At 46.7% G+C, this 25,849-nt stretch overlaps 1 protein-coding gene across 1 annotated transcript in view; it reads left to right on the top strand.

Moving 5' to 3' along the window:
- The window catches only part of lamc1 (laminin, gamma 1), a 49,695-nt gene that overhangs the window by 1,012 nt on the left and 22,834 nt on the right, over positions 1-25,849 (top strand). The window contains exon 2 of the mRNA XM_076973577.1: positions 24,210-24,514. Within this exon, the coding sequence (XP_076829692.1) occupies positions 24,210-24,514 (305 nt within the window). The remainder of the gene's footprint in view (positions 1-24,209; positions 24,515-25,849) is intronic.

Genomic DNA, 25,849 nt, shown 5'->3' with positions numbered 1-25,849 from the left:
CTTATTTGCTAGAGGAAATCGGTTCGGTTCTCCACGGTTCGGTTGGGCCATCACCGCCCCAAAAACAGGCGACCCCGGTCTCAAACTACTCGGAGTTGAACTCGAACATTAACTCCGTCTCCTACTAACTTTCTTTTAGTTTTCATGCCGTACGTGTCAATCGCAAGGTTTCTAACTCGGACTTTTAAAATACCCGTCGTTAATCATTTACGCGGTCGTAAAGTCACGTCGTGTTTAAATATATTAACCGTGCTGCGTTCCCGGTCCGCTTTCAGCGCCCCTGGAGCCGGGAGCGCGCACGAGTGGCGGATGATCGTGCACGAGCGGCGCGTGATTGCCTTTTCGCTCTGCTTGATGTTTTAGGCACAGGCACAGATACAGATTACTGAGTACTGTGATTAACCTAAGGTCATGCTTACAAAATGGTGTGTTTTTATTAAGACACGTTTGGAATGAATGTGTTGGATGAATAAAAAGTCAGCATATTTCTGTCAGAGTTAATATTTATTTGTGCAAAAACGTGCTTTTTTAATTGCCTGTCCGGTTCCCATTTTCTGCTGACCTGGGAACATGGACATTGTTCGTGTTCTGTGAACCACTGAATCTCTAGCACCCTAAGCAAAACGATATGGCACAGTTTTGGTTCTAGGCCTGACTGGGGTCTGTGCATTTCTGGCGCCTGCGTTTTGACAGATTTTAAAATAATTTTTTTTTGTTTGAAAGTATGTATTTATCATATTAATGCAATAATGGAATGTCATTTAATTTCTAAATATCCAGTCAGCCTCACTGGATAGAAGTGTATCTGGTTTTCTCTGTAGTGTGTAGTGCTAATGGAATCATAGGGCGCAAGACTGATGAGGGTGATCAGCTGACTGATGGCTGGCTGTGATCAGCGATGGTTGTTGGCTGAGATCACCATGGTTATGGAGTGTGAACACAGTCTGTAATTACTTGTGTGTTTGATTGTTTCTAATATTGGGAGGAAGTGGTCAGCTGTACACACAAGCGCACGAGCGCGCCCCTGCACGCTCGTGCACAACGGCACGAGTACTGTTTTGAACTTCACGGGAAGTGAAGCAAAATGTCTACATGAAGATTGTGGGTTTGTTCTTCATGAGTGGGATGTTCTTTGTGTCCCTCTGTAGGTGGCACGCCACAAGATGTCTGCAGCTCTCTGCCATAAGCTCTTATTTCTATAAACTGCCTTTGATGACTTTTATCTCCATTCTGCCTAGTTTGGGCAGGATGCAGACAAGTTCTGACATGACGCTTCTAGTGAGCCTTTTCCTGAAGACCAGAGACGAAGCTTCATTAAACAGGCAGACAGATGAGAGAGAATACAGCAGGAAGTCATAGTAGTTTTCAAATAGATCCACACAGGAGATTAAACACAGGGAGGTTTGCTCTCCGTACATACGTACGTCATTCTGAGGATTTATTACTTTTTTACAAATGCCATTGGTAGACCAAAGGTTAAAAAGCCTTAGATCATTCTGAACATTTTTTACTGAACCTGTTTTCTGAACATAGGTTTACCTTTAGGCTGAAAGGAGATTGTTGTGCAATCCCCATGAATTCTACAACTTAAAGACAATGCTTAACCTGTCCGTGGAAAACAAAGACCTAAACGTTCATATATGAATAAAGTTGGATGTATAACTTGGTGGTTAATAATTTTCATGTTGAGAAACCTGTTTAGTTTTAATATGGGGCTTGAAAAAAGATCCGCTGGGTTTTCATAGATAATCTTTTTTTTAAACAAACGTTCTGTCCCTGCTACACGTCTTTTTCTCGTTCTGGAATTCATAAATGGGGAGAATGAATTTCAGACATCCTGCTTCTTCAAGCCTTCCTTCTTCGTGAATGGAGAACGCCACAGCGCTGGGGGGCCTGGTCTCGCTCAGATAAATTACACTGGCCTATCTTTCGTTAACGACTGTGAGTGACCGTGTTTCTTGGGCGGTGTGGCATTCTCCACTCAAGCTGCTGCATTTCCTGCTGACACTGAAAAGGCGGGAAAAAAAAATGACACGTTTACCGATCGATAAGTGCTGTCCGCATTCCTTTCGTTCTGTGTAAATGAATTCCTTGAAGTCCCTATGGACCGTGGACGCTATCCTGACCTGCTGGCTTGTGACTGTTCCTAATGTACTTGAGCAGTACACATGGCAGCTGTATTCTCGACGATGTCCATCTGTCTGATTAACAGATGCTTACTCGCTTCAATGAGAAGATTCCAGATCTACATCTGTCTTGTAATGGTTTAAATCTGGGAACATTTCTGGCATTCCTTAATGCCCGTCGGAACACTGTCCATGTTCCCCTCCTCGTGCTGACTTCCATTAGGAAGCGTACACATCCGTTTGTGGGGAGGGGGTTGTTTTTTCTGGATGAATACAGTATTTTGGTCCAAAAAGTGACCCTGGTGTACTTGACAAGAACCCAGCGTTTGGGAAGAGGATTCTCTTCCTGTTCACTTGAGTGCCTCCGCTACCCCCTTCTCCCTCGCTGTGCGAGTGTGAGGGCGAGTGTGAGCACGAGGACAAGGCCGGTAGTGTGGGAACGCCTGGAGCACGCTCTGTTTTCAGGCCCTCGGGCCCTTCTCGTCCCCCGGGAGCCTTTTACTCTGCCTTAAACTCAGTAAAAGACCTTGTCATTTCTGAGGGTGCACCAGCTGGACCAAATTATACCAGTCTCAAGTTGAGAGGGCTTCAGAGCAAGTTATTTGGTTAGAGCATACTGCCGTGGGAATCTCTTGTTTGTACTGCTGTTCTGGTGCCTGTTGGTGCAAGATTTGCATTTTCAGTCAACACATGGTTCCTTATTTTGGTTTTGAAATGAAGTTTGGAGATTTATCATTAATTGCTGCCAAATCTAAACTTTGCAGTTGATGATTGCTGAATAGCTTGGCTCTGTTGTCTTTACCACATTGTGGTGATGAAGGTAATGAAGACTGTCGATGGCTTTGTCAGTTGTGATGCAGGGGTGAAGACAGGATGATCAGACCACCCAGGGTGGACCACAACAGCTTGCTTCCTCATCTCCTGCTGGGAAAACCACTGTAGACCACTCATCCTGGTCTGTATGGTCATGCTGGTCTGTATGGTCAAATACGTCCTTTAAAAATTCCTTCTGTGATACAGAAGAGAAGGATACTAGGTAAATCAGAAGCGGGTGTTTGTAGTGGAGATTTTCCTCTCCTTTGTGATAAATGTGCACATGTTCTGCGGTTCTGTGTTTCATTGACACTTTTAGCACCAAATCCTCACACATATCTTATCAGAAATGCGTTGTTGACAGTGAAGTAAGTCCAGAAACTGAATGACATTCTGATGTATTTCTTTTTAACAAAAAAGAAACGGGAGTTAAGTTCTCCACATGTCCATTAGTTCAACACTTGAGTTTGGCACATATGATGAGCTTGTGTGAAGAGCACAAACCCGTCCACACATACAAACCAATCCACACTCTTTGATACCCTACAGAGCAGGTTTATATCTCTCCTCCAGTTAGTAAATATTGTTTGTTTGGGTTCAGCCCTGCACACCCATCTGCTATCGAACTCCGTTATTCTGATATGCATGGGGAATGTTTGTCCCAGGTGAGATTGTTTTGAATTTTTATGATACTAAAAACAACCACTAAAATCAAACTTGACATACCTCAATGTGCATGACTGAAGGTCAGCACAAAGATAACAGTTTAACCTTATGAAGATATGTTCAGCACGGTTTAGCTCTTGGAGACCCGTTTATGCTCAAGTGGAATCGGCAGTAATTCTTGCCCTGGTGAGTCTTGATGCAGGTGGCGTTGAGTCCATGCCATGTGTGCACGCCACTTCACTGTATCCTTGTTCGTTGCCAAAATAAACTGACATCACAATTGCTGCTGGTGAGGGAGTTCCCCTGAAACCCAGTACAAGTCACTTGCGTTGAAATGTAACCACTACATTTTTACGACAGGCAAGCTGCAGAGAATGCAGCCGAAGTATTTTGTCTTTCGGCCGCTGAAGCATGTTGCATGTCCTATGTGTAATTCGTTCGACGGCCAGGAAGCCAAGCGTCTTCTGTGACTCCCGCATGTCTCCAGTTTGCAAGGACTCCTGCTGTTTTGGGTTGAAACTGTATCTAGTGTCAGAGCCGGGGTTTTCCTCCCCTGTTATTTTCTACCAATCAACGCTTCAAAAGCTTCAAAGAGGAGCAGCCTGGTCTTGAAGTGTGAAACTGGACCCGCTGCTCTTCTGAATGCTGTCAGTGGCCAAACGCAGCTGTTTCCACACATAAACAGAGGACCCACCAAGATGGGGGACTCCACAATGACAGCAGATCACCACTATCTGCATGTTTTTGTTCTTGTGTGGCATGGATGAATGAGGGTTCCTCTGCTTCATATGAGGAAAATACCCTCCCTCGGGCGTCTGAGATAACGCCTGCTTTTACTGTGCAGTGTTTGTCAAAGCCTAAGTGCCAATGGGGCCCTCGCAGTATTGAGGAAGAGAATGTTTCTGGATTCCAAGGTGTACCTTTTCTCTATGCAGTAAAGGAAAGTGTTCAATCTACCGTGGTCATAATTCCAAAATTATTTTATCGATGCTGATGTCATGGATTTTTGTTTGTTGAATGACACTTTCTGCACTATGCAAATATATAGGCTGATATGCAAATATAAATGCTGTGCATGAATATGTAGAGGCTTATAGAGATTTCTTGGTCATAGCGGTGGTCTGAACTAATCCGTGAAACGGTCAGGATGTGCGTGACGGATGTTTGGTCGGGACTGACGTGCCTGTGTGGGGTGCTTTGACGCGGCGCAGCTGTGTGTTGCCGGGCCTTGTTGTCCATTTTAATCTGAAGCATCTCCATATTCACACTTCCTGCCTCCTCCCTCAGTGAGTTCAGGTGTCGCTGAAGCGTCAGTGGTCTCTCCAGGTTGTTGTCTCTCTTTCGCTTCGGCTCGTATTACAGACTCGGTCAGGGTTGGTTTCTGCGTTTGCGCACACACCACTGGCATTATCACCCCTGTCAGCTTTGTGCTTAAAGACACAGATTCCTATTGGCCAGATCAAACAGTCTGTCATGTAATAAAAGTCATGTAATAAAAAAGTTTTGGTTTATCATGCAGCATTTATTTGAGCAGTTTTGTGCCCAAGATGAATATTGGGGCAGACCAGGCTAATGTTCATTTAGTCTTGCGTCTTCGTTTTTAAGGAATTTCTTCACATCTGGAGATCTAACTGGTGCGCCGTGTCTGAGCCCTACAGAAAGGCTTCTGGTCCCGCAGGTAGAGCAGGTGCAGGTAACACCAAGGTCATGGCCTCCCTTCTCAAATAGCGCAAATAGTATCATAATAAACAATGTAAGTCGCCGTGGACAAGAGTGTCTGCCAAATACATGCCATAAAAGGAAATGGACTGTGTGTGTGTGTGTGTGATCCAAGTGGGTGCTGTTCCTTCTATTTGAACTGTTTTACATGAACAAATGGTCAATAAATACTTCACTGGATTGTTTCCTTTTATTATGAGCAAAGCACTTGAACCAACAAACTGTTCCTCACTGACAGAAAAGGAAATAAACCCATCAGCAAATAGTTTCCCCAAGGAAGAGAAAAAGTGCAATCGCTAGGTTTAAATGGACTTCAGAGGACCTTGAACTTGATCTATAATTCAGTTCACCATAATCCATATATTCAATATGCTTTCCCCTGAGATGAGAGGCTCTGTTAACGGGGATGTTTCACGCCGGAGGTGCTAGCAGTCTTCAGTCTGCTCATCTAACCTGCCCAAAACGTCAAGCACATCCCAGTCTTTAGAACGTTTCCTGCTCCGTTTCTTCTGTTCGTCTTGGGGATCCTTCTCCTGCTTCAACTATAGAATCTATAGTCACTACAGATCTATAGTCACTAGACACGTTCATGCTGTTTTCTTATGGGGCTGGCGTCAGGTATCAGGGTACGGTTCTTACGGTACAGCTTGGCCGGTATTTCCTACATATATAAAGACCTGGAAATAGATTGGTGACATTTCTCCCGATTTTTATGTGAAGATTTGAGCATATAACTCTGATGCTTTTTTTTTTTGTAATTTCCATAGACTGTTTTCACAATTTAAAAGTGGATTGTCCGTACTCCGTACTTGCAGTGCGTTACTAAAAGCACGTAAGTGGTAGGTTATCTGCTTGGGTTTTAAGACGTAGCAGTGCTTTTGCATTCATTTATATCTTCCCCATTGTTAAGTTTACCAAAGGTTACCGGGACTTCCTGTGTCCTGCAGAAGTCAAGCCGTGTTTGTAATGGGATTCTCTGCAGTCACTTCCTTCCCTCAGCCCTGACTAAACATGATCCCCTCCCCTGGAACAGCAGGGCAAACACGGCAGTTTGCTGAGACATTCCGGCGCGGGCCGCGGTGCTCAGACCTGTTCAGGGTGCGCCGTGTCCTGGATCTGCTGCAGTGTAATTGCCAGACGTTACCGTTTGCTCCCAGATTGTCCAAAATCGCGCTAATCATCATCATGACTTTCCTGTCGAGGTGGAAACGACACGGTTCCCATCTGGAGCTGCGTGTTTGAGGGCTGACAGAGGTGGAGAGAGTCACATTATTATCGTTGTGGTGGCCCTTGTGGTGGTTACCATAAGTATAAGGTGCACACCCCTGACCGTATACCTGATTAAAGTTGCACGAAGACGTCGATGCTTGCAAACCTGACTTTTGTACTTGGGTTACCTCAGGCAATCTAGTGCGGACTGATGCGAAGGACAGCGGCAAACACAAGTCCTAGTTGTAACGAAGCTGTAATTAACAAAACACAAACAAAATGCACAAATTAAAAAATCAAATAACTACGTGAGTTTGTGCATCTTTGTGAATGTAGTTTAACTGCAAGAGTGAATTAGATGACGTACAAAGCAGACTAGTATTTGAGCTGTGTGTGTATATTTCTGTCCGATTTAAAAATTGTTTTTTACATCTGTGAATAGGATTCCCTACACACAACCCGACACCTCTGCCTTACCAGAAATACATTTCAGGCTCCGTATAGCGTAATGGTCCAGTGTTGTAGTGCTGAATGGTACCGCAGTGATTTCTGAGGAGAGCACACCTGAGACTTTTTTTAAGAGGTTGTGCTTCCACGCCGTAGTTATCGGTGTTTTTTGTTTGTCTTGGTCCTGAACTGTGCATGTTGTGTCTGTCTCAGTATTTGTGAAGAATCCTCAGCTTTAGTTTACATTCTTAATAAGATTTGGGGATAAATCAAGCTCCAGCTCATTTGGATAACTTTGTCCCTTGATAGTCGTCTTGAATTTAGATCTGTTAGATCTGCACAGCAGAGGCGGTTTTGTGAAAGATTTGGTATGCCGTAATGTGCTAACTGGTCTACATAAATATGAAAGATTTTTATGTTAAGTGAGGCTTTCTGAGTCAATCTTTGTCAGTCACTGCCAGTGCAAAACCAGCTTGGATAAAGTGAAATTCACAAAGGAGATTATTAATGAAAAAAAAGTATTTTAATGTATTCAATTACGTCCGTGTGTGTGTGTGTGTGTGTGTGTGTGTGTGTGTGTGTGTGTGGGAGAGTGAGATGGAGGGGAACAGACATGAGGATCCTATCTTTTCGATCTGAAGCCCTTCTCCCCTAGTGCCTCTGTCTCTGGTCCACCCTCTCCAAACTCCCACATCACCACAAACCCCCTTTGTCTTTCTCTACATGGGGGAGGGGTCATTCAGACACTGGATTAGTCTTTTGTTTGGTCATTCCTACTCAACTGTCCACACACGCCCCCACCTCCTTGTCCACACGCCCCCACCTCCTCGTACACATACCCGCCCTGTTTTTTCCTTACTTTCCTTCTCTGTCATTTTACCTCGTCCCAACCGCATCTCTCCGGTTTAACCCCCCTGAAGGTTTTCCTAATTAGAGCGTAACCTCCTGAGTCTTTGCTGTCACACAACAAGACTGACCAGTCAGACTTTAGTCTAAAGGGTCTAAAATCTTTCACCATCTTAAACACTGCCTGTGTTTACTGCCCATACATGCACTTTGAAGTTGAAACTCTGCATTCTTGGTTTTGGGAGCTAATTGCAAGGCCAGTGTTCAGGCACAGAAGAAATGTGTCTCGCTGCCAGATGCCGTCACCGTGACGGCCTTCTCGCTACATGGTCCTGCCGCTGCCGAGTCATAAACCCGCTTTGTGTTAAGTTCATCTAATCCCTCAGAAAGGAAATATGGTCATGTTTTATAACATGTTCACATAGGTGCAACTTTGGCCCACGTTGTATGTAGTCCATGAACGTTTCCAGACAGGGAAGATCAGGCCATGTATTCGTGTGTATCCATTCGTGTAACTTTATTGCGGCCCCTTGTCCCTGATTAACTTAACTGTCCAAAGACCCAGAGCAACTCCCGGGACCTGGTGAGAACACACCTGAGAGACACACCTTTACCTCTGATTCCTTTCATCTAGATGTACTGTTTGTTCCACTGTGACCACTGACCCTCGTCTGACCCGTGACATTTCATTGTGCAGTTGCTCATTCACCAGATAGATGCATGTCAGGACACGCACACGCCGTGCTCTCGGGGGACGAGGGGGACACGCCGTGCTCTCGGGGGAGTGGTGTGGGGGCTTGGGACATTGCGCTGGGGACATATGCCAATTTTCCACGTTTTGGTGGTTTTTAATAGACTTTTAACTTAGCTGTAATCCGAAACCACCTCACTGCTTGTATTCCTCAGCCCAAGAGAGGCTTTTAGCATCGTTACCGCACATAGTGAGTGTAGAAGACACTCAAATGCATTTTTAACCCAATCAAGTGATCTTTACGTTGAGCACGACCACTTACCCTGCTTTCAGTTCCCTTCATAATCCACACACCTGGATATTTTTTTCCTACGTGGAAAGGAGTGAATGTAAATGACCTGCTGTCTGTGTTCTGGAGTCGTAATTACGCAGCTGGATTAGAGGATTTGCAGGCTGTCCTTTCTCACACAGCTCTTCCTGTTCCTTCAGTAGCGGGACTTGGGTTGGATGACAAGGCTGTGTAATGGTAGCGGACGCCCGCTCTCTGCTCTCGGACCGCTCCTCGTCCAGAGTGCGGCTCGGAGCTGAATTACACCATCGCCCGCGATAACTGGGCGAGAGACGGGCTTTTTCAACCCTAACTTGTTGGTTACCTTAGGTCATTGTTTTTGTCGGCACCGATGAGTAAATCTTCATTGTCCTTCCTCCTCAGTTGATGAAGAGCATGTTGTCGTCTGGGGCGGTATGCGCCAGATAAGCTAAGCCAAGCTGGGGTGCTGGTAGCCCAGAGGTCTTGTACCTGTCAGATAATGGTGATTGGGTACAGTGATTAGGATGGTCAGTCTTGCCTCTTTCTGATGTCTGACGGGCTGACTACAACACATCCTGACACGTCATCCATTGTTAGGGCTACAGCCAATGACTGTATGTTGTTCCTGTATGGGAGGAATGTGTGTGTGTGTGTGTGTGTGTGTGTGTGTGTGTGTGAGAGAGAGAGAGAGGGAGAGCTTGGTCTTCTGCGATGGAAAGACACACAAATGTACATTTCAAGTAGTTAAAATCATAATGTGATGCTGAAGTGTTGACAGGCCTCCATAGTTTATAGAGCAGCAACATCTGGGTTACATCCCATCACTCTGAACGTCTGACACTACAGGAAGTCACAGACATTAGAGCAACTGTGTGTGTCTGCACGCACTGTAACGCATGTAACAAAATATTGTGCCATTGTCAGTTATGCCATATACAGGTTCAAATACTGCACCCTGATAAAGTGTCTGTAAATACAGAAAATGTGATCTGCTATCATCTGTTAAACACCTGCAGATTGCAGTAACACCAACGTCACGCACGCATGATTATACATCTGTTTCAAAGGTCAGACTCTAAATATTTGTTCTTAAGATTGTCAGATAGTCGACAGAATTCAAGATGTTGCTAAGCAAGACTTGTTGTAGCAGTGCTTAAATTAAGACTGGGTGGTTAATAGTCCCCGTCTCCGACGTGTTCTTGTAGAATAACTCCTGCACCGACAAATAGACTGCAAATGTTCCTGTGTTATTATCGCCATGCCCTTTAGCTATTTTCTGTCATGGACCAGTGGTAGACTTCTGCCTCAGCGTGTCAGGCCTTGCTTTAGCTCCCGCACCTGTCCCAGAGCCGTCTGTGTTCCCAGGGCTGCATTTAGCACCGTCGGATGACGTTGTTCCAATTAAGAGGCAGGCTGGTATGGCGAGGCGGTTCTGTGAGGCCCGCGGGTGCGGCGTTCTGTCGGAGACGCTAGCCCCTGCTGATTAGCGCGCCGCGCAAACCCGTCAGAGCCTCCAGCACCTGCCAGCCTGTCAACAACCGCATTATAAACAAATAAGTGGCTCTGTTTATAGCTGAAGCCACCCCAGTGCCAGTCTTCTGACGTCCAGTGTTTGTTCCCAGTTGGTACCAGTAAGCTCGCTTTACCGTTGCCCCTGGAGACTGGAGTTATTTGGATTATACCCAGTAAAGTCTGGTTCCATTTGTTTATGGCAGTGCATTTATTCCATGGGTTAGTATGTATTATAATCATGATGGTATTTTTCACAAGAAACATTAAATTGTACAGGATTGGGGTGATGTAGGATCACACACTTCTGGTGCACAGGACCTGTTGCTTCCTGGTTCTCTTATTTTCAATCCTGCATATCGTTCTAATGATCAAAATATGATTATTTCTAAAATATGGGTGAAGCATTTTTAACACTCTGTGTCAATTTGTCAGTGCAGGTCAATTTGTGCCCTGTTCCTTCTACACATGCAGGTTCAGACTAAACAAACCCAGTCATAATGATCCCATGATGACAATCTTAAAACCATGGCAGGTCCTATTAGAGAGACGTCTCTCCTTCTCCCTTATCGCTCTCGGGAAGGACCTTTTGAAAAGTGCAGATACCTCCTGCAGATGTGAGCGGGGAGCTGTATCTTTTCGCTCTTTAGTGTGGTCGTTATCGGGGAGTCCTGCCGTCTTGACGGTCACGCGACTCTCTGCGGGTTCGGGAGGCTGACCCACCAGCCACGGTGGAGCTGAACTTCTCCGTGGTGCTGGCACCATTCGCATTCTGTGGGCTTTGAGGAGATCAGCTGATAAGAGCCGTCTGGGTCTGGCTAGCCTAGTAAGGCGTCTGTGGACTTTCTGGCCCTTTCTGTAGCTCCACTACAAAGCTTCTCCGTTGGCAGTTTGTACCACTTTGTAATTTTAAATCAGACAGACATCAATAATCTAATGGTTTAAGAATCTTGTGGTGTTTTATTATTGGTTTATACGTTTGTTTATTTGTTGATTTTGGAGAAGCTGACTTGCAGGTGGTGGCTCTTCCTCCTCCTCCTCCTCCTCCTCCTCCTCTTCAGACTGCCTGCCCTTGATCCAGGAAGTCCAGGCTGTGGGAACAGCTCTGTCTGGCTGTACGACCGGCTCGCTCATAAAAGCAGTGCAGAGGAAGTGCGGAGAGACGGTGGGGGGTGGTTATGCGAGGGCTGTGTCCGCGCTCCCTTAAGCGCATCTCTGATGTTGAACTGTGTTGCACAGGAAATTATAAACCAGCGGAGGCAGCGTGATTCCTTCAGACGGACAGATGCAGACGTGCCTGTGGGGCTTTAAACAATGAAGAAAGATGCATCACGGAGACGTACAGATATTTGCAGTGTAATTTTAGCCTGTTTTGAGGGAGGATTGTCTTGTGGTGCAACAGGAGGCAAAGATACGGTGAATAAAAACTGGTTTTGAAGCTGCGAATGAGACTTTCAGAGAATGTGCCCAGTGGTTTGACACTGGGGAGATGACTCCAGAGTCCTCCAAGACTCTTCCCAAGAGTCCTTGTGTTTCTGCACGTTGTCCTGTTGCAGTGTTCACCAGATGTTCACACATTTTAACAGCAGCCTCACACAGAGGGGGAAACGACCTTGATAACTGCTGTTCTCCATTCAGTGCCACTCCCCCGTAAACCCTGGTGTCGAACGAACACGCTTGTTATTGTTGAATCAGCTCTGGTGGTGTTTATTTGGTTCCATCTGGACTTAAACTACACCGCTACACAACCGCTGTGTGTGTTAATGTAAAACTGGGGGGGGGGGATCAACAGTTCTTTACATAAAAGACTTAATTGCAGCACATTTATACTGAATACTGTCTACAACCATTTGAAAACCATGCAAATGTGTTTTTGGTTACACAGAAAAGAAATAAGACCTGTGACGTCATGCCAGTACACCTGTTCTTAGACGATCTAGTCATAATAATAAGTTTGATTAATGTAGTTTCCGTTCTCATACTCAAGGCTGCAGTAACAGCCAAAATACCCACTCCCAGGTTTTCAATATACTATGTAGGACATATGTCTTCATCAGGACTGCCAGTAAAGAGGTTGAGAAGCTGAGGTTGAGAAGGCGCCCGAGAGTGGTTCTGGCTTGTGTGTCAGTAATAATGGGTGAAAGATCTGCAAACTTCTCAACTCGTACAGATGTGATGATGATAATCCTGGGAAATGGGAAGGTTTAGGCTGTTGCAAACAACGCCCCCCCCCCCCCCCCCCCCCCCATATATACCATCTGCCCCGATACCGGAAGTCCTATTTAAGGAGACGGTCCCAAGTTCTACACTGTTTTCTCAGCTGTCCACTGTTGAGCGCCAGCATAGTATGTGTCCTTAGCCCTCGCTTTATAGAGGAAAAACATTCCTCCGAAGAAAGAATCTGTTTGTCGCAATCTGAGGAGCATCTTGAATGTATCTAACCTTGGCAGGAAAGCACAGCTCACAAGTTCAAATTCACCCTGGAAGCAAATCTGCGTGTTTGCTGGTTTGGAAAGTGGTTCTTGCATGCCAAAAGGGCTTGAGGTTAATGAACAGCAAAGTAATTGTAGGGTAGAAGTAACCCCCCCCCCCCCCCACCTCTTCCACACACTATACATTTTTCTGATTTGCCATTGTGGGTGTAATATTAGTTCATCATTAACTCGTGTGTTTGCAAGCCCAGACTGGATGCTAGAGGTTGTTCCTCCACGCAGTGTTTGCGTTCTCCGAGAGCACACTATTTGCTAACTGTGTTGAGTTTGCACAGTGAGGCAGAGATCTCATGTGGTTCTTGAGGTGGTTGTTGTAGGTCTGTGCTGTTGCAAAGGACTGTCCTGCAGGCAGGACTTCAGGACCTCTGATTGGGAGGAGAGGAGGCAGGGATGTCGAGTGGACCAGGTTCTACAGCAGACACAGCTGCATGGAGTTTCCTCCCCCTAGTTGATTCTTCAGATACCAGCAAGGGAGCCAAATGAAATAGTCACGTGTGGACCCCACCACAAACCTAGCAAACCCATAAACTCACTCGCGCCATATTGAATCTACAGCTGTAACTCCACATTGCACAATGGATGTGGACAGCGTTTCAGTTGATTTAGGCTATAGACCATGTCTATCTTACCATTATCCAACAGCATAAGGAAATACACACTTAGTGCAGTGCACATATTTTGTACGGCCTAATAAAAATAGTGACAGTGAAGACTTGTTGAGGGAAAAGTTCAGTGTCTCGCGGCTTGACCGTGGTGTTTCTCCAGCAGCTGAGCAGAGAATGGTAGAACATCACAGGGCTGCAAGGTGGGGCGGGGCTTAAGCAGAAGCTCACACTGGAGTGGCTTCCCTCCTCACCACTAGGGTTGGACCGATACAGGTTTTACAATACCGATACTCTGAGAGCAGGGAAGTCAATGGTGTATTAAGCTATGTAATGTTTTTTTTTGGTGTCTTATAAAAACGAATTAATAATAAGAACAAATTAGTTATAAAATTGTTTAACTTTTGATTTTCCTTTTACATGTAACACTGTTGGCATTCAAAAAATAATGTTTTTCAAAATGGCATATAACCGGCCAACTGTTAGTCACTAGAACTCCACTAGAATGATGTTTAACTGCCTAATAACATAACTATCAGCCTCAACAGGTGCTTTTATTTACAACACCTCCTAGCACATTGAGGTTATAGAAATACAATTATGGTACCAAAGCAAAGCATTAAAAAGTAACCCAAACAAAGCCATGTTGCTCATGAACCTTGTATGCAGTTTTGGGACAGCTGGATCAGTTTGGTTTCCAAGAACAGTGTGTGTTCTCTGTAATTCACATGAACACTAGATGTGATGAAGGCAGACTCACCAGCACTGAGGTCCTCTGCTAGGACAGACTACCAGCATGTGTGAGGATGCACTGAGCAGAAAAGGCCATTGTTATGACTAGTCTTCCACAAAGACTCGTCTGTGAATACCCTGTGATGTGGTTCCTCAAGGGCTGTGTGTGTGTGTGTGTGTGTGTGTGTGTGTGTGTGTGTGTGTGTGTGTGTGTGTGTGTGTGTGTGTGCGCGTGTGTGCGCGCGCGCGCGCGCTTGGGATGCGGTACAAGGGCCTTCATGCAGGACCCTTTTTAGGACTCTTGAATGGTTGGTTTTATCAAAAAATAATTTCAAAATGGAAACCAATAGATTCCAGATTGATTTGATCAGATTTTTGTTATAAAATCTTTAATATGTAAAACTTCAACATCCATTACCATCAGTGATTTTTGATGAGCCATTGAAAGGCACATTATGAGCAACAAATGAGGATTCGCACTAGTCATCAAGGGGCAGTGGTCAGGTTAGGCTAACACAGGTTAACGCTAACCGCTTCAATCTGATCGAAGCAAAACAGTGCAGCTCTTTTAAAGGCTGTATTGCAACAAGTGTAACCGAAGAGACAGGAGTGTTCACTCCAGTGGATGTAACAGCAGGAGTGTTCACTCCAGTGGATGTAACAGCAGGAGTGTTCACCTGCACCTCGCACCTCACACTTTAATATGCCATAAAGCCATCAGCTGCTCTGTGTGTGTGTGTGTGTGCATGTTAGGGTGGGTGTGGGTTAGAGTAGTGTGGGTGTAGGTTAGAGTAGTGTGGGTGTAGGTTAGAGTAGTGTGGGTGTGGGTTAGAGTAGTGTGGGTGTGGGTTAGAGTAGTGTGGGTGTGGGTTAGAGTAGTGTGGGTGTGGGTTAGAGTAGTGTGGGTGTGGGTTAGAGTAGTGTGGGTGTAGGTTAGAGTAGTGTGGGTTAGAGTATTGTGGGTGTGGGTTAGAGTATTGTGGGTGTGGGTTAGAGTAGTGTGGGTGTGGGTTAGAGTAGTGTGGGTGTGGGTTAGAGTAGTGTGGGTGTGGGTTAGAGTAGTGTGGGTGTGCTCCACCTTTGTCCTAGTGAGCAGACGTGTGAAGTTTTAGCACAGTGCTGTCCTGTTTTCTCACCTTCCTGCCCTTACTAGCTCACAGGTGGTCCAGCCATCAGTTAAGAAATCCTGCCTTTGGTGCCCAGCTGTCTTGTAGGTTCAAACGGTGTGAAACCTGTAACTGAGAAATCATGGATAATAAATTTGTAAAAGCACTTCACTATCTGTAGAGATTTGTGTTTAACCCCGTATGTTAAGCCCTAGTGCTCTGTTCTCTGTCAGCCCTTGACATTATGGATTCCCTCACCCAGCTTAAAGAATCACCCCACAGGCCAGGACAGTCCCCCACCCTCCACCCTCCAGAGCTCAACACCTGAAGTCTTGTGACTTCTCCTCAAAGACCGAGCAAATACAAAGCCCTGAATAGACAGCAATGTTTAGGCTGAGTAAAGAATGGGGCTTTCTCCGGATGAACATGCGAGATACTTCGACAGATTAAGGAGCAGGCGTCAAGTCCGACGATCCGAGAAGAGCTTCTTCCTCCAGATAATCTGCCGCTTCCTGCATTTAGTTTTGAGTTGGAACAGGACCAGTTTGAGTTTAAGAGCGTGGGTCCTTAATTATGTGGCCAGTTCATGAAAGGGGTTCACATCCATATATGGAGATGAGAGGGGGATAGATAGAGGGAGTGGGGGAGAGGGGGAGAGATAGAGGGGGTGGGGGAGAAGGAGTGGGGGAGGGAAGGGGGTCGTCCCTCCCTAATCCCCACATGAAAAGGTGTCTCTCATGCACGGCGTTTTGTGAAGGGCTATCAGCTCCTCTCTGCCGCTGTATTCCGCCACATTCTTCACATTCCTCCATTGTAATGCGCACCTCTCTGCCCCTCCCCCCCACTCGGTCTCCCAGTGAACCCTCTTGTGTTTGCCCCGTGTGTAATCTGTCCCTCCCCCACTCTGTCTCCCAATAATCCCTCTGTGTTTGCCCCGTGTGTAATCTGGACTAGCTGCAGTCTGGTGCACATCCCTTCGTCTCCCTCCTCATCATCTGATCGTGGAAGGTGTCTTGAGAGCGAGCTGGTGTCTGGCCTGTCTCAGACCGTTCTCGGATGTGTTACAGGTTAAACCGGGCATGTCTGTTGCTGGGACACTGTGTTAAGTGGCTAATCTGTAAAGGTGAAATGTATCCATGGCATCCAAGACGTTCCTGCCAAAGCTACTCTATAAAGCAAGTGATTCCCCCGGGAACAAATGACAGAATTTACAAAACGTCAGGACACCGCTGCAGGGCGGTGCTCACTGTGTTTCTTCCATTTGTATATATATATATTTTTTGACAGGATCAGTAGTCAAACGTTTAATGCGAAGTCATAACACGTGGTTCTTGAGCTGGCGGGAGTGGTGTGGTGTTGAGCAGGGGTCGCGATATGTGAGCCCCGCGTGCGTCAGCGTGGGGCCGTCTTCCGTGGGAGTGTGGACGCCAGCAGATGTTCCACATAGCTCCCAGCTGGACGAGGGGCAGATGAGGAAAATGTTGCTTACGTGGGAAGAGAGTTGGTCATGCCCACACGTTACAAAGTCAAAGCCACGATTGTTCGTTCCACGGGCGAAGAATGCGATGAAGTCATGAGCGGAGCGTTTAATTGGGCTGGGGGAGATGGGTGGAGGCTTCTCCACTGGATGATAACCTCTGATTCTCACAGCACCCCCTAATCCCTATCTCCTCTTGGGGGACCTCCCTCCCCTTTTTTCCAAATCTCTCTTTTTTTTTTCCTCTGTCTCTCTTTCCCTGTGTGTGTGCGCTTCACTTTGTGGAGTGTTTTAAGAGTGTGAAAGCGTGTCGGAGGAGTGCATGACGAGGCCCGGTGTTACTTCACTGGGTCGGCGCCGCTCCAACCCGGTTAACACACACCTCTGTCGAAATGACAGAAGTACTGACTGCTCGCCCAGGCTGTTGTAATACTGGTGTGTTTATTGCTCCAAGATTGTATTCTGAATTTCAGTAGTCTCTACTTGCAGAACTATTCACATCTGGTTGAAATTTCTGTGGTTTCTTGACTAAGACAAAGCATATGGATAATTTAAAACATTTTGATAGTGACTTCTGTTTGCTCTGCATGGCAAAACTCTTTCCTGAATTCAGGTGCGCTAAAGCTGATGGTGAAGTGAAGGCTGGTTGTGTGTGTAGCTCACCTGTGAGTCTGGATTACGAAGGAGTAGCCTGCACCCTAACCGTCTGGCCGCCTGCTTGCGTGGGTGTGGTGTGGGTGCAGGCATGATATTGTGTCTGTGGGGGAGGCTGCATGCTTGGTATTGGGTGTGTGGGTGTTAGTACATGTATGGAGTTGTGTGATTCTGGGGTGTGTATGCAAGGGATTGTGGGAAGGTGAGAGAGGGGGAGTGTGGACTGTAAAACTGCAAGGTGGCGTTTGTATTAAGCTGCTGTGTTCTCACAGGAAATCCAGTAACTGCAAATGTTTTGTCATAACCATGAAGATATACGTCCCCTTCACAGACATCATCAGTATATCTACATTCACACGACATTGTAACTGTGTTTCTGTTTTTTATTCCTCACCATTTGCTGGAGTCCTCCAGTAAACATCACGGAGGAATTACCCTGTGTCCTGCAGCCGTCCCGTGGGGGGCCCGTGTGTCTGTTTGTTTTGCCTTGTTGGTCAGTCCTTTGTCTCGACAGAGCTGCAGCTTGGCCTTTGAATGGCGCTGACGTGCTTTCAAGGTGTTTTGAAAGGCGTGAATTCATCGCATGGGCAACGGCAAAAACGCTCCGCCCTTTGGGGAAGCCGGCAAGGCTAAAGCTCAAAGGAATTTCTGGACTGAGAAAGGTGGACCTCACCCTCACACTTCTGAATGGACAGACAAGCTAAGCTCCTCTGTCAATGGGAGGACTATGTGTATTTACAGTTACTGAGTCTAGAGGCCTTTTCACTGACTACAGTGAAAATCCTTTTAGGTAAAAGCGAGCACCCTTGTTTATTTTAATTCATTTCGTGTGTCTTCATTGGTAGTATTGAGTATCTCCTTTTGAATGGTCACTGGAGGATGTGCTTTGTGAGCCCAGGCAGTCTTCCCATGTGAAACAGCCTCTTGATTCAGTCCTGGTCTTTCTCTTCTTCAGCCCATAAATGAGTGCTGGCACATTTCTAGGCCAAGCCGAGTGTTGTCACTTCCCAAGTCCCATGTAGCATGAAGAAGTCCCATGAGGCCTCTTTTCTTTGTCGTCCCTTATTAGAACAAATGATCATTCATGGTGTGTTGGTGTCTGTCCCTCTAATCAGACTCTGGAAGCAGGATTTTAAAGCTCAGCTCTGTGAATGAAAATGACAGCAGGAGTTTAGCAGTCCAGTCACTCCAAAAAGCAGAAACTCAAGGGCACGGAGCTTCTGTTGATGCATTCACCCATACCTCACCACTTCTCATGGAATCCTCCAGTGTCTCTTAGGACCCACAGTCCTCCGGCGTCTCCCAAGGACCCACAGTCCTCCGGCGTCTCCCAGGGACCCACAGTCCTCCGGCGTCTCCCAAGGACCCACAGTCCTCCGGCGTCTCCCAAGGACCCACAGTCCTCCGGCGTCTCCCAGGGACCCACAGTCCTCCGGCGTCTCCCAGGGACCCACAGTCCTCCGGCGTCTCCCAGGGACCCACAGTCCCCCGGCGACTCCCAGGACTCTCGTGACTCAGGAAAACTGCTATGTCCACAGTGTTACAGCGCACACGAGTGGTAAATTGTACGTGGTGGTTTGTAAATGTCCGGGCCGCTAGCGGCTCCAAAGCCCAGACGCTCTTGGGAACACGGGATCAACGCTGTTCTCATGACTCTTCCTATAATGCCATCTGCTTACACACTGAGCGGATTTACGATGGCCTCTTTCTCAGGAAAGCCAGCAGCTGTGGCCTCGCTCCTCGGAGCAGGAACTGTTGAAACCCTTCGTGATAAATAGTACTACAGCCACGCAGCATATGTTTGTAATTGTTCACCGCCACTTGGTTTGGTTGGGAGTTGAGGAATCGGTTCGGTTAGGGTTGGGGTTACGTTTCTTCCTAGCATTTGTCTGCAGTTGTGTCTCCAGGTTCTAGTCCTCCATGGAGACGCTAGTCCTCTGTTGGTTGTGTTTTCATAGTCAGGCCTTGGTTCAGTTGGGTCGAGAGGCCCATGTTTATGGTTTCTGTACAAACCTCAGCGGGCTGCCATAACACTCTCGCCATGAACCATAATAACCAGTTCTGTTCCACTGATCCCTGCAGCGCTCACGAGTTACAGGAAGTTCACATTCTCCTTTGGAGGGAAGATGTAAAACAAAAAGTCCACCTCTTGTAGCCTGAATTTGAAAGGTGAATGTGAAGACATTATGGAGAGCCATGTTGATTGCAGGTTCTGTGGTGAGGACCATGTTTCATCGGTGTCTGTTTGTTTGTTCTCCTCACGTTGATGTTTTGCTTCCGTCGTGTTTCGTCTTGCTCTGATCGCCTGCAGCTTCTTTGCGCTGACTGTATCTTCTCTTTTTATCCTATCTCCTCTCTCGTTTGATCAACTGCAGCCAGTGTCTTCCATGATCTCTCCCTCTCTTTCCCCATCCCTCTTTCCCCATCCCTCTCCCATCCCTCCCTCTCTCCTATCCCTCCCTCCCTCTCTCCCTCCCTCTCTCCTATCCCTCTCTCCCTCCCTCCCTCTCCCTCTCTCCCTCCCTCCCTCCCTCTCTCCCTCTCTCTCTCCCCCCCCCCCTTCTCTTCCTCTCCCTCCTCCCCTTGCTGGGCTGTGCAGAAACACATTCCTCTCATCTGAACCAGAGCCCCCCACCCCCTCTTTCTGCACCCTCGCATGTAGCAAAGGAGCATGTCATACGATCCAGAGCTTCACTGTTGCGGTCAAGCAAAAACCCGTTCGAGTACGTGCAAAAGAACCCCAGTACAGTAATCAGGACTGATGTAGATAAACAAATGTCCATCAGGGTGCTGTGCTAAACCAGCCAACGCATCTGTATACGTCTACTACTCAAGTCCAAGCAAACCGTTGGATTACTGTTTTTACCCAGTACAAAAGATCACTATTAACATAGAGAAACACACAACAGCTTTAGACTGATGGGTTGATTAATTAATAGTGACTTATTCATGCTGTAGTACTAATGTCAATATGTTTCTGTGTCAATTAACACCTGTGTTGGATATATAATTATGTGGGGATTTGCATATTAAACGACTGTGGTAGTTCTTCTCACTCTGTGGTTTTGGGCTCTAATAAGGATGGGATTGAAACCCCATGGGACTGAAATCATACTGGGAGCTCAACGCCAATAAGTATATTCCAATGCAGATTACACCACATAAAGAACTAATCAGAGAAAAATACGTGGCGAGAAACAGAATTACTAAAAACCAAATTTCCTTTTTTATCTGTTGTGTATGTCAGTTCATCGGTGTAATGACTCCAGTTAGAGGGCGTAAGTGTTCCTCACAGCTCGCACTTGTGTGCTGGGGCCCGGTGGCACTGTGACGATCCCGGCTGGGTCGTGGCTCCTGGAGACAGATGATCCTTTAGGGGACGTCTGCAGCTGCAGTGGACAGCAATGCGGGGCCAAGTCTCTACTCTTCAGGGGAGAGTGTTTCTCCGTGGTAGGTCCCAGGTGCTGGTTGTTGGATTGCGATGAAGAACATTTGGACTGTTATGTTCATGTTGTTTGGCAGGACATGTGTATTTTTCGTTGAAACCTGTTCCAGTGTTTGATAAGATCTCATTGTTCAAGCTGTAGTTGTAAAGTACTTCATGAGAATTTGATTGTACAGAGCAGTTTTTGACTGTATTGTTGAATTGTTATCAGAATTGGGAGGGTGAATTTTTCAGGCCTCGTGAAACCTGAGTGTCGTTTCAGGCTGTGATGTCGTCGAGGCTGAGTTTTAAGCTAGCATGGCGGGTTGAGTCCCTTCTGCCTGACCCGGCACCGAGCCGTGTCCCTGACCCGGGACCGAGCCGTGTCCCAGACCCAGCAGTGCTCTGCGGTTGTATGCATGGGTGGAGCGTCTTTATGGTTTCCCTTTATGGTTTTCTGGTTTTCCAGGACTATCGCACAGCGCCACATCGCTCCCATGAAGGGCTTCTGTTGTTTGGTTCTCCATCTAGCCGGTCACTCGGCTCCACGTTGCTGTGCCAACAGACGTTTGTCTTGTTGTGCTGGGGTGTGGGGGCGGCTTCAGAGAGGAGTCCAGCGCCCAGAACCCTCAGCGACAACCTTAATTCAGCCTCTCGCCAGAAGGACAAAACGTTCATGAATGCTTTGGTCTTTCACACTGAGCTGGTTATCCACAGGGTAGTTTTGAGGAGGTTTGCACACATTTAAAATAGAAGCGGTACTCCCATCACTTTAATTGGGCTCCTACCTTGGGTGCGTTTTCTAGCATACATCCATGTGGAATATACAGATGCGTTACACTGTAGCTGTATTACCAGCCTTAAAGAAACTCACGTCAAACATTTTAATTCGTAACCGACATCAAAGCTTTTAATTCATCTCCTGTGTTTTACTGGAAGCAAACGTGTCAAAAATGGTGCGTTTTCTCTTTAGGTCTCCCTTTAATGCCCCCACCGGCACAAGTTAGTTGTTGCTTTTCTGCAGCGCCGTGTCGTGAAACCCCGACGAAGTGTGTAATACACAGCTGGGCCTGCGCCAACTGTTTATGTAAAAAAAGTATAAACTCATTAGGAGTATGAGTACCAGCTGAATTAGACTGCAGACGGAGCGCGCTGGATGCGTGTTGGATGCTCCGCTCCCGAGTGTCCCGAGAGATATGTAGGCCGGTTTCACACACACACTGGGTTAAACGTCCAGCATTTCATATCTTTAAGTAGGTCCTCACATTCTGTGTTCACGAATAAGGAGGTGGTAACGGGTCCACACCCTGATGTTAAACGTTCTCTCGCTTTGCATGAACTTTGACCTTGACCAATTGAAGTGCGTGCAGAGGTCTCTGGAAGGTGAGCGTGTTCATTGTTATGGTAACCTCCACCAGACACCCAAAGGCAGCTGTGATGAAACAGCCTGTCTCGGCATCAGTGAACTACTTTTTGGTGTTTACCTTTGCATAAGTCGGCCTATTTGTTTAATGCATTTGTCCACCATTTTAGTCTTTGAGGATGTGTGAGGAGAACAGAGTCTTTGCTAAAGCAAACATTGCCTTATTCCTCCCCCTCCCAGCTCCCCAATCCCACAATCCCCTGTGGCTCTGCTGAAAGATGGTGTCATTTCCTTCACTCAAAATAAACGCCATCTCTGTGGAGTGCTTCCTTGTTCTCTGTGGGGATGCGCTTGGGTCCTCTCGGACACGTTGTGCTTGTTCAGACTTGCGTCATGCGTTCCTGCATACACAGATTTATTGCTGGGAGACCTCAACAGACTGCTGCAGTTCACATATGAACCCAAGAACTTTAATCAATTACATTTAATCACTCTATCTCATTTCTGTCGTCCAATGTTGTTTTTTTGTGTTATTTCACACATGTGGATGTTCTAGTTAGTCTTTACAGTTTTTTGCCAAAGTCAATGCTGGAGGAAGGTTGGAAAATGAATAATAATAATAATTGTTTGTTTTTTATGACTAAGATGGCATTGATATTTCTCCCTGGCCAGTTTGTTGCTTCTGAGAAGCAGACCATTTCCTCCATGTGTAGGTGCCTGTGGCGTCGTGCTGAGGTACAGATAGTTTATGAATGAGTGAATATGGCGTTAAGGTCCCGTCTGTGTCTGCCAGAACTCCTCCCCCGAGAGCCCATTGGTCCTGTCTCGTGTCTGCTCTGCCCCTAGGGCAGGGGTACTCAACTGGCGGACCGCGGTCCGGATCCGGACCCGAACGCAGTCCTGTCCGGACCCAATCACATTCCTGATTAACTGGATACGGACCAAAACAAAACCGTAACATTTATTTCAGGGCTATTGAAAAAACACTCCGTCACGAGTGTTACGTTTGCCACCCCCGCTCAACAACTTACGCTGCACCCCCCCCCCCCCCCCCCCCCCCCGCGCTCAACAACAAGCCTGCCTGGTTGACGCTTCGCGAGCGGCGCGAGGGTCCGCGCGGCGAAAATGTCGTAATCGCTGTGGCTTCGCGTGTGCGCGAGTGCCTCGCGCGCTGTCGGTTCGAGAGGTCGTGCACCTCTCGAATTTTGTAACTTCGCGCCGCGCTTCAGCGCAATGAACAAAGTCACGTTTTCATACACCTTTATAAGGTGGAATTAAAGCACTTGTACGTCACTTCCAAGGTCCATTTCAATATTTCCCAGCATGTTAAACATAATTAAGTTAAATATTTATACATATACTCGAAATAATTCGCTTTTTATCACATTATTTAATGGTTGTTTATTTAAAAAACGCCCAATCTTCACGTCTTCACGTTCTCTCATGTTTCGTCCTGGAATTACAAGAGGCTCGTATTTGTTAACCTAATACAAGAGAACTAGTCAGTCAGACAGCTATTTGTTGTGAAACCAAGTAGTTACAATTTCAAGCATTTTAAAGTACTTTAACCTAAATTCCAGCACTTTTCAAACCTGAAACATATAGCAACATTAAAATTGGTCAGGTAAATGTTAATTCCCCTGTTTTGAGGGGTGTTTCTACCACATATCGTTTCGGACAAAACGCCTATCGTTTCGGAGAACACTGCAGTGACGCTCGCGAAAGTATAAACGCCTCCACCGTTCGCGCACCGTCCCCCCCCCCCCGCTCAATGACTTACGTTCGCCACCCCCGCCGCACTGGACCTCAGGTCACAGGTATCTGCCAAAATTGGACCGCGGACAAATTTAGTTGAGTACGCCTGCCCTAGGGCCTTCAGCGTGGCCTCCTATCACAAACATCTCTTCCTGGCCATGTGTGTGTAGTGCGTGCTGTCCTGTGCATTGGACTGATTTATTGTGTTTTCTCTCCTCTTCATCTCTCCATCTCCCTCCTCCTCTCTCCACCCTTCTCCATCCTCCAGGCAAGGCCTTCGACATCACCTACGTGCGTCTAAAGTTCCACACCAGTCGTCCGGAGAGCTTTGTGATCTACAAGCGCACGCGTGTGGACGGCCCTTGGGTGCCCTACCAGTACTACAGCGGTTCCTGCGAGAAGACCTACAGCAAGGTGAACCGCGGCTTCATCCGCACCAACGAGGACGAACAGCAAGCCCTCTGCACGGACGAGTTCAGCGACATTTCACCGCTCACCGGGGGCAACGTGGCCTTCTCCACGCTCGAGGGCCGGCCCAGCGCCTACAACTTCGACCACAGCCCCGTGCTGCAGGTACAGGGGCCTCGGGCCCTTTTCCTCCACCCATAGGGGTAGTGGTGGTGCAAAACATTGCGACATATGCTTACAGTCTGGTTTCCTCCCACACGTCTCTTTCTTTAGTCCTCCACAGACAGCACTAATTTTAAAAGTAGATCTGGGATTTGTTCTTTTACACGTGCCATTCTGTGATTTTATTTCACTCCAGATTGGTCACGTTGGTGTTTTTTTCTGCCTTTTTAAAGGAAAATTTCCGGCTGAATTACCTCCCTTTTTTTTGCCAAACTCAGCAGTTGTCTGATGATGTCTGATCATTTTAGTCCCATCTGAATACACGTGCTGATGTCTTTCCATACAGATGGCCAGCGTTTGTTGCTGTATTTAGTCTCCCATGGCTCATATCAGTGGACCCCCTAGATAGTAAACACTTTCCACATCACAGAACACATAGCCATTTGTTTGGTCTGGTGGTAACACCTTGACTTCTCGCATTGCCTGGGAGACCATTATCAGGAAGAGTAAAAAAATAAATAAAATAAAATCAGTGAAAACAATGAGATTTTGCTTGTGATTTGGGGTTAGGGTCAAGGTCATGGTTAGGGGTTCTGAATTTACAAAAATTTATTTACTAAAAGTAAACTTTTAGTTTTCTGTAAATAATGATCAGTTCGTTCACTGGCATTTCAATTAGGGGTGCATGATATGGACTAGAATTGCGATGTGCGATAACCTTGTTGGATATCCCGATATTGATGTGAACCACGATAAATTAAGATTAAAATACAGAAGTGTAGTGTCTCTCTGAACAGCAGCACGTTAATTTGTTTTGTTTTTTACTGTGTAATGTAGTAATAAGAATAAGAATAATTCCAGATATTTTGCATGTTTATTCAACAATAGATTCCATCTAGGTTTATACTTTCACAAGTGACCGTAGCGCGCGACTCCGCACACCTCGTGAAGCGTTTAATCTTGCCGTGTCACATTCTTTGCAGTGTTGTCCGAAACGATATGTAGGCCTAGTAGTACAGTGGTACCTCGAGATACGAGCTGCTCTATATACGAGCGATCCAAGATACAAGCACCGAGACGAGCAAAATTTCTGTTCGACACCCGAGTGCACGCTCGAGATACGAGCATGAACCGGTCATCACAGCCATTCGCACGTGTGCTTTGCAACGAGTAACAGTACGTACGGTGTATACCAGGGGTGCCCACAGTTTTCAGCTTGCGAGCTACTTATAAGATGACCCAGTCAGAAAGATCTACCGGGGTGGCGGCGAACGTAATTTGTTGAGCGGGGGGGGGGGGGGTGGCGAACGTAATTTGTTGAGTGGATTGCAGATTGGC

This window comes from Brachyhypopomus gauderio, chromosome 14 (genome assembly GCF_052324685.1).
Source record: "Brachyhypopomus gauderio isolate BG-103 chromosome 14, BGAUD_0.2, whole genome shotgun sequence".
In the NCBI taxonomy this organism is placed as follows: Eukaryota; Metazoa; Chordata; class Actinopteri; order Gymnotiformes; family Hypopomidae; genus Brachyhypopomus; species Brachyhypopomus gauderio.
This window is presented reverse-complemented; position numbering and strand designations above follow the sequence as displayed.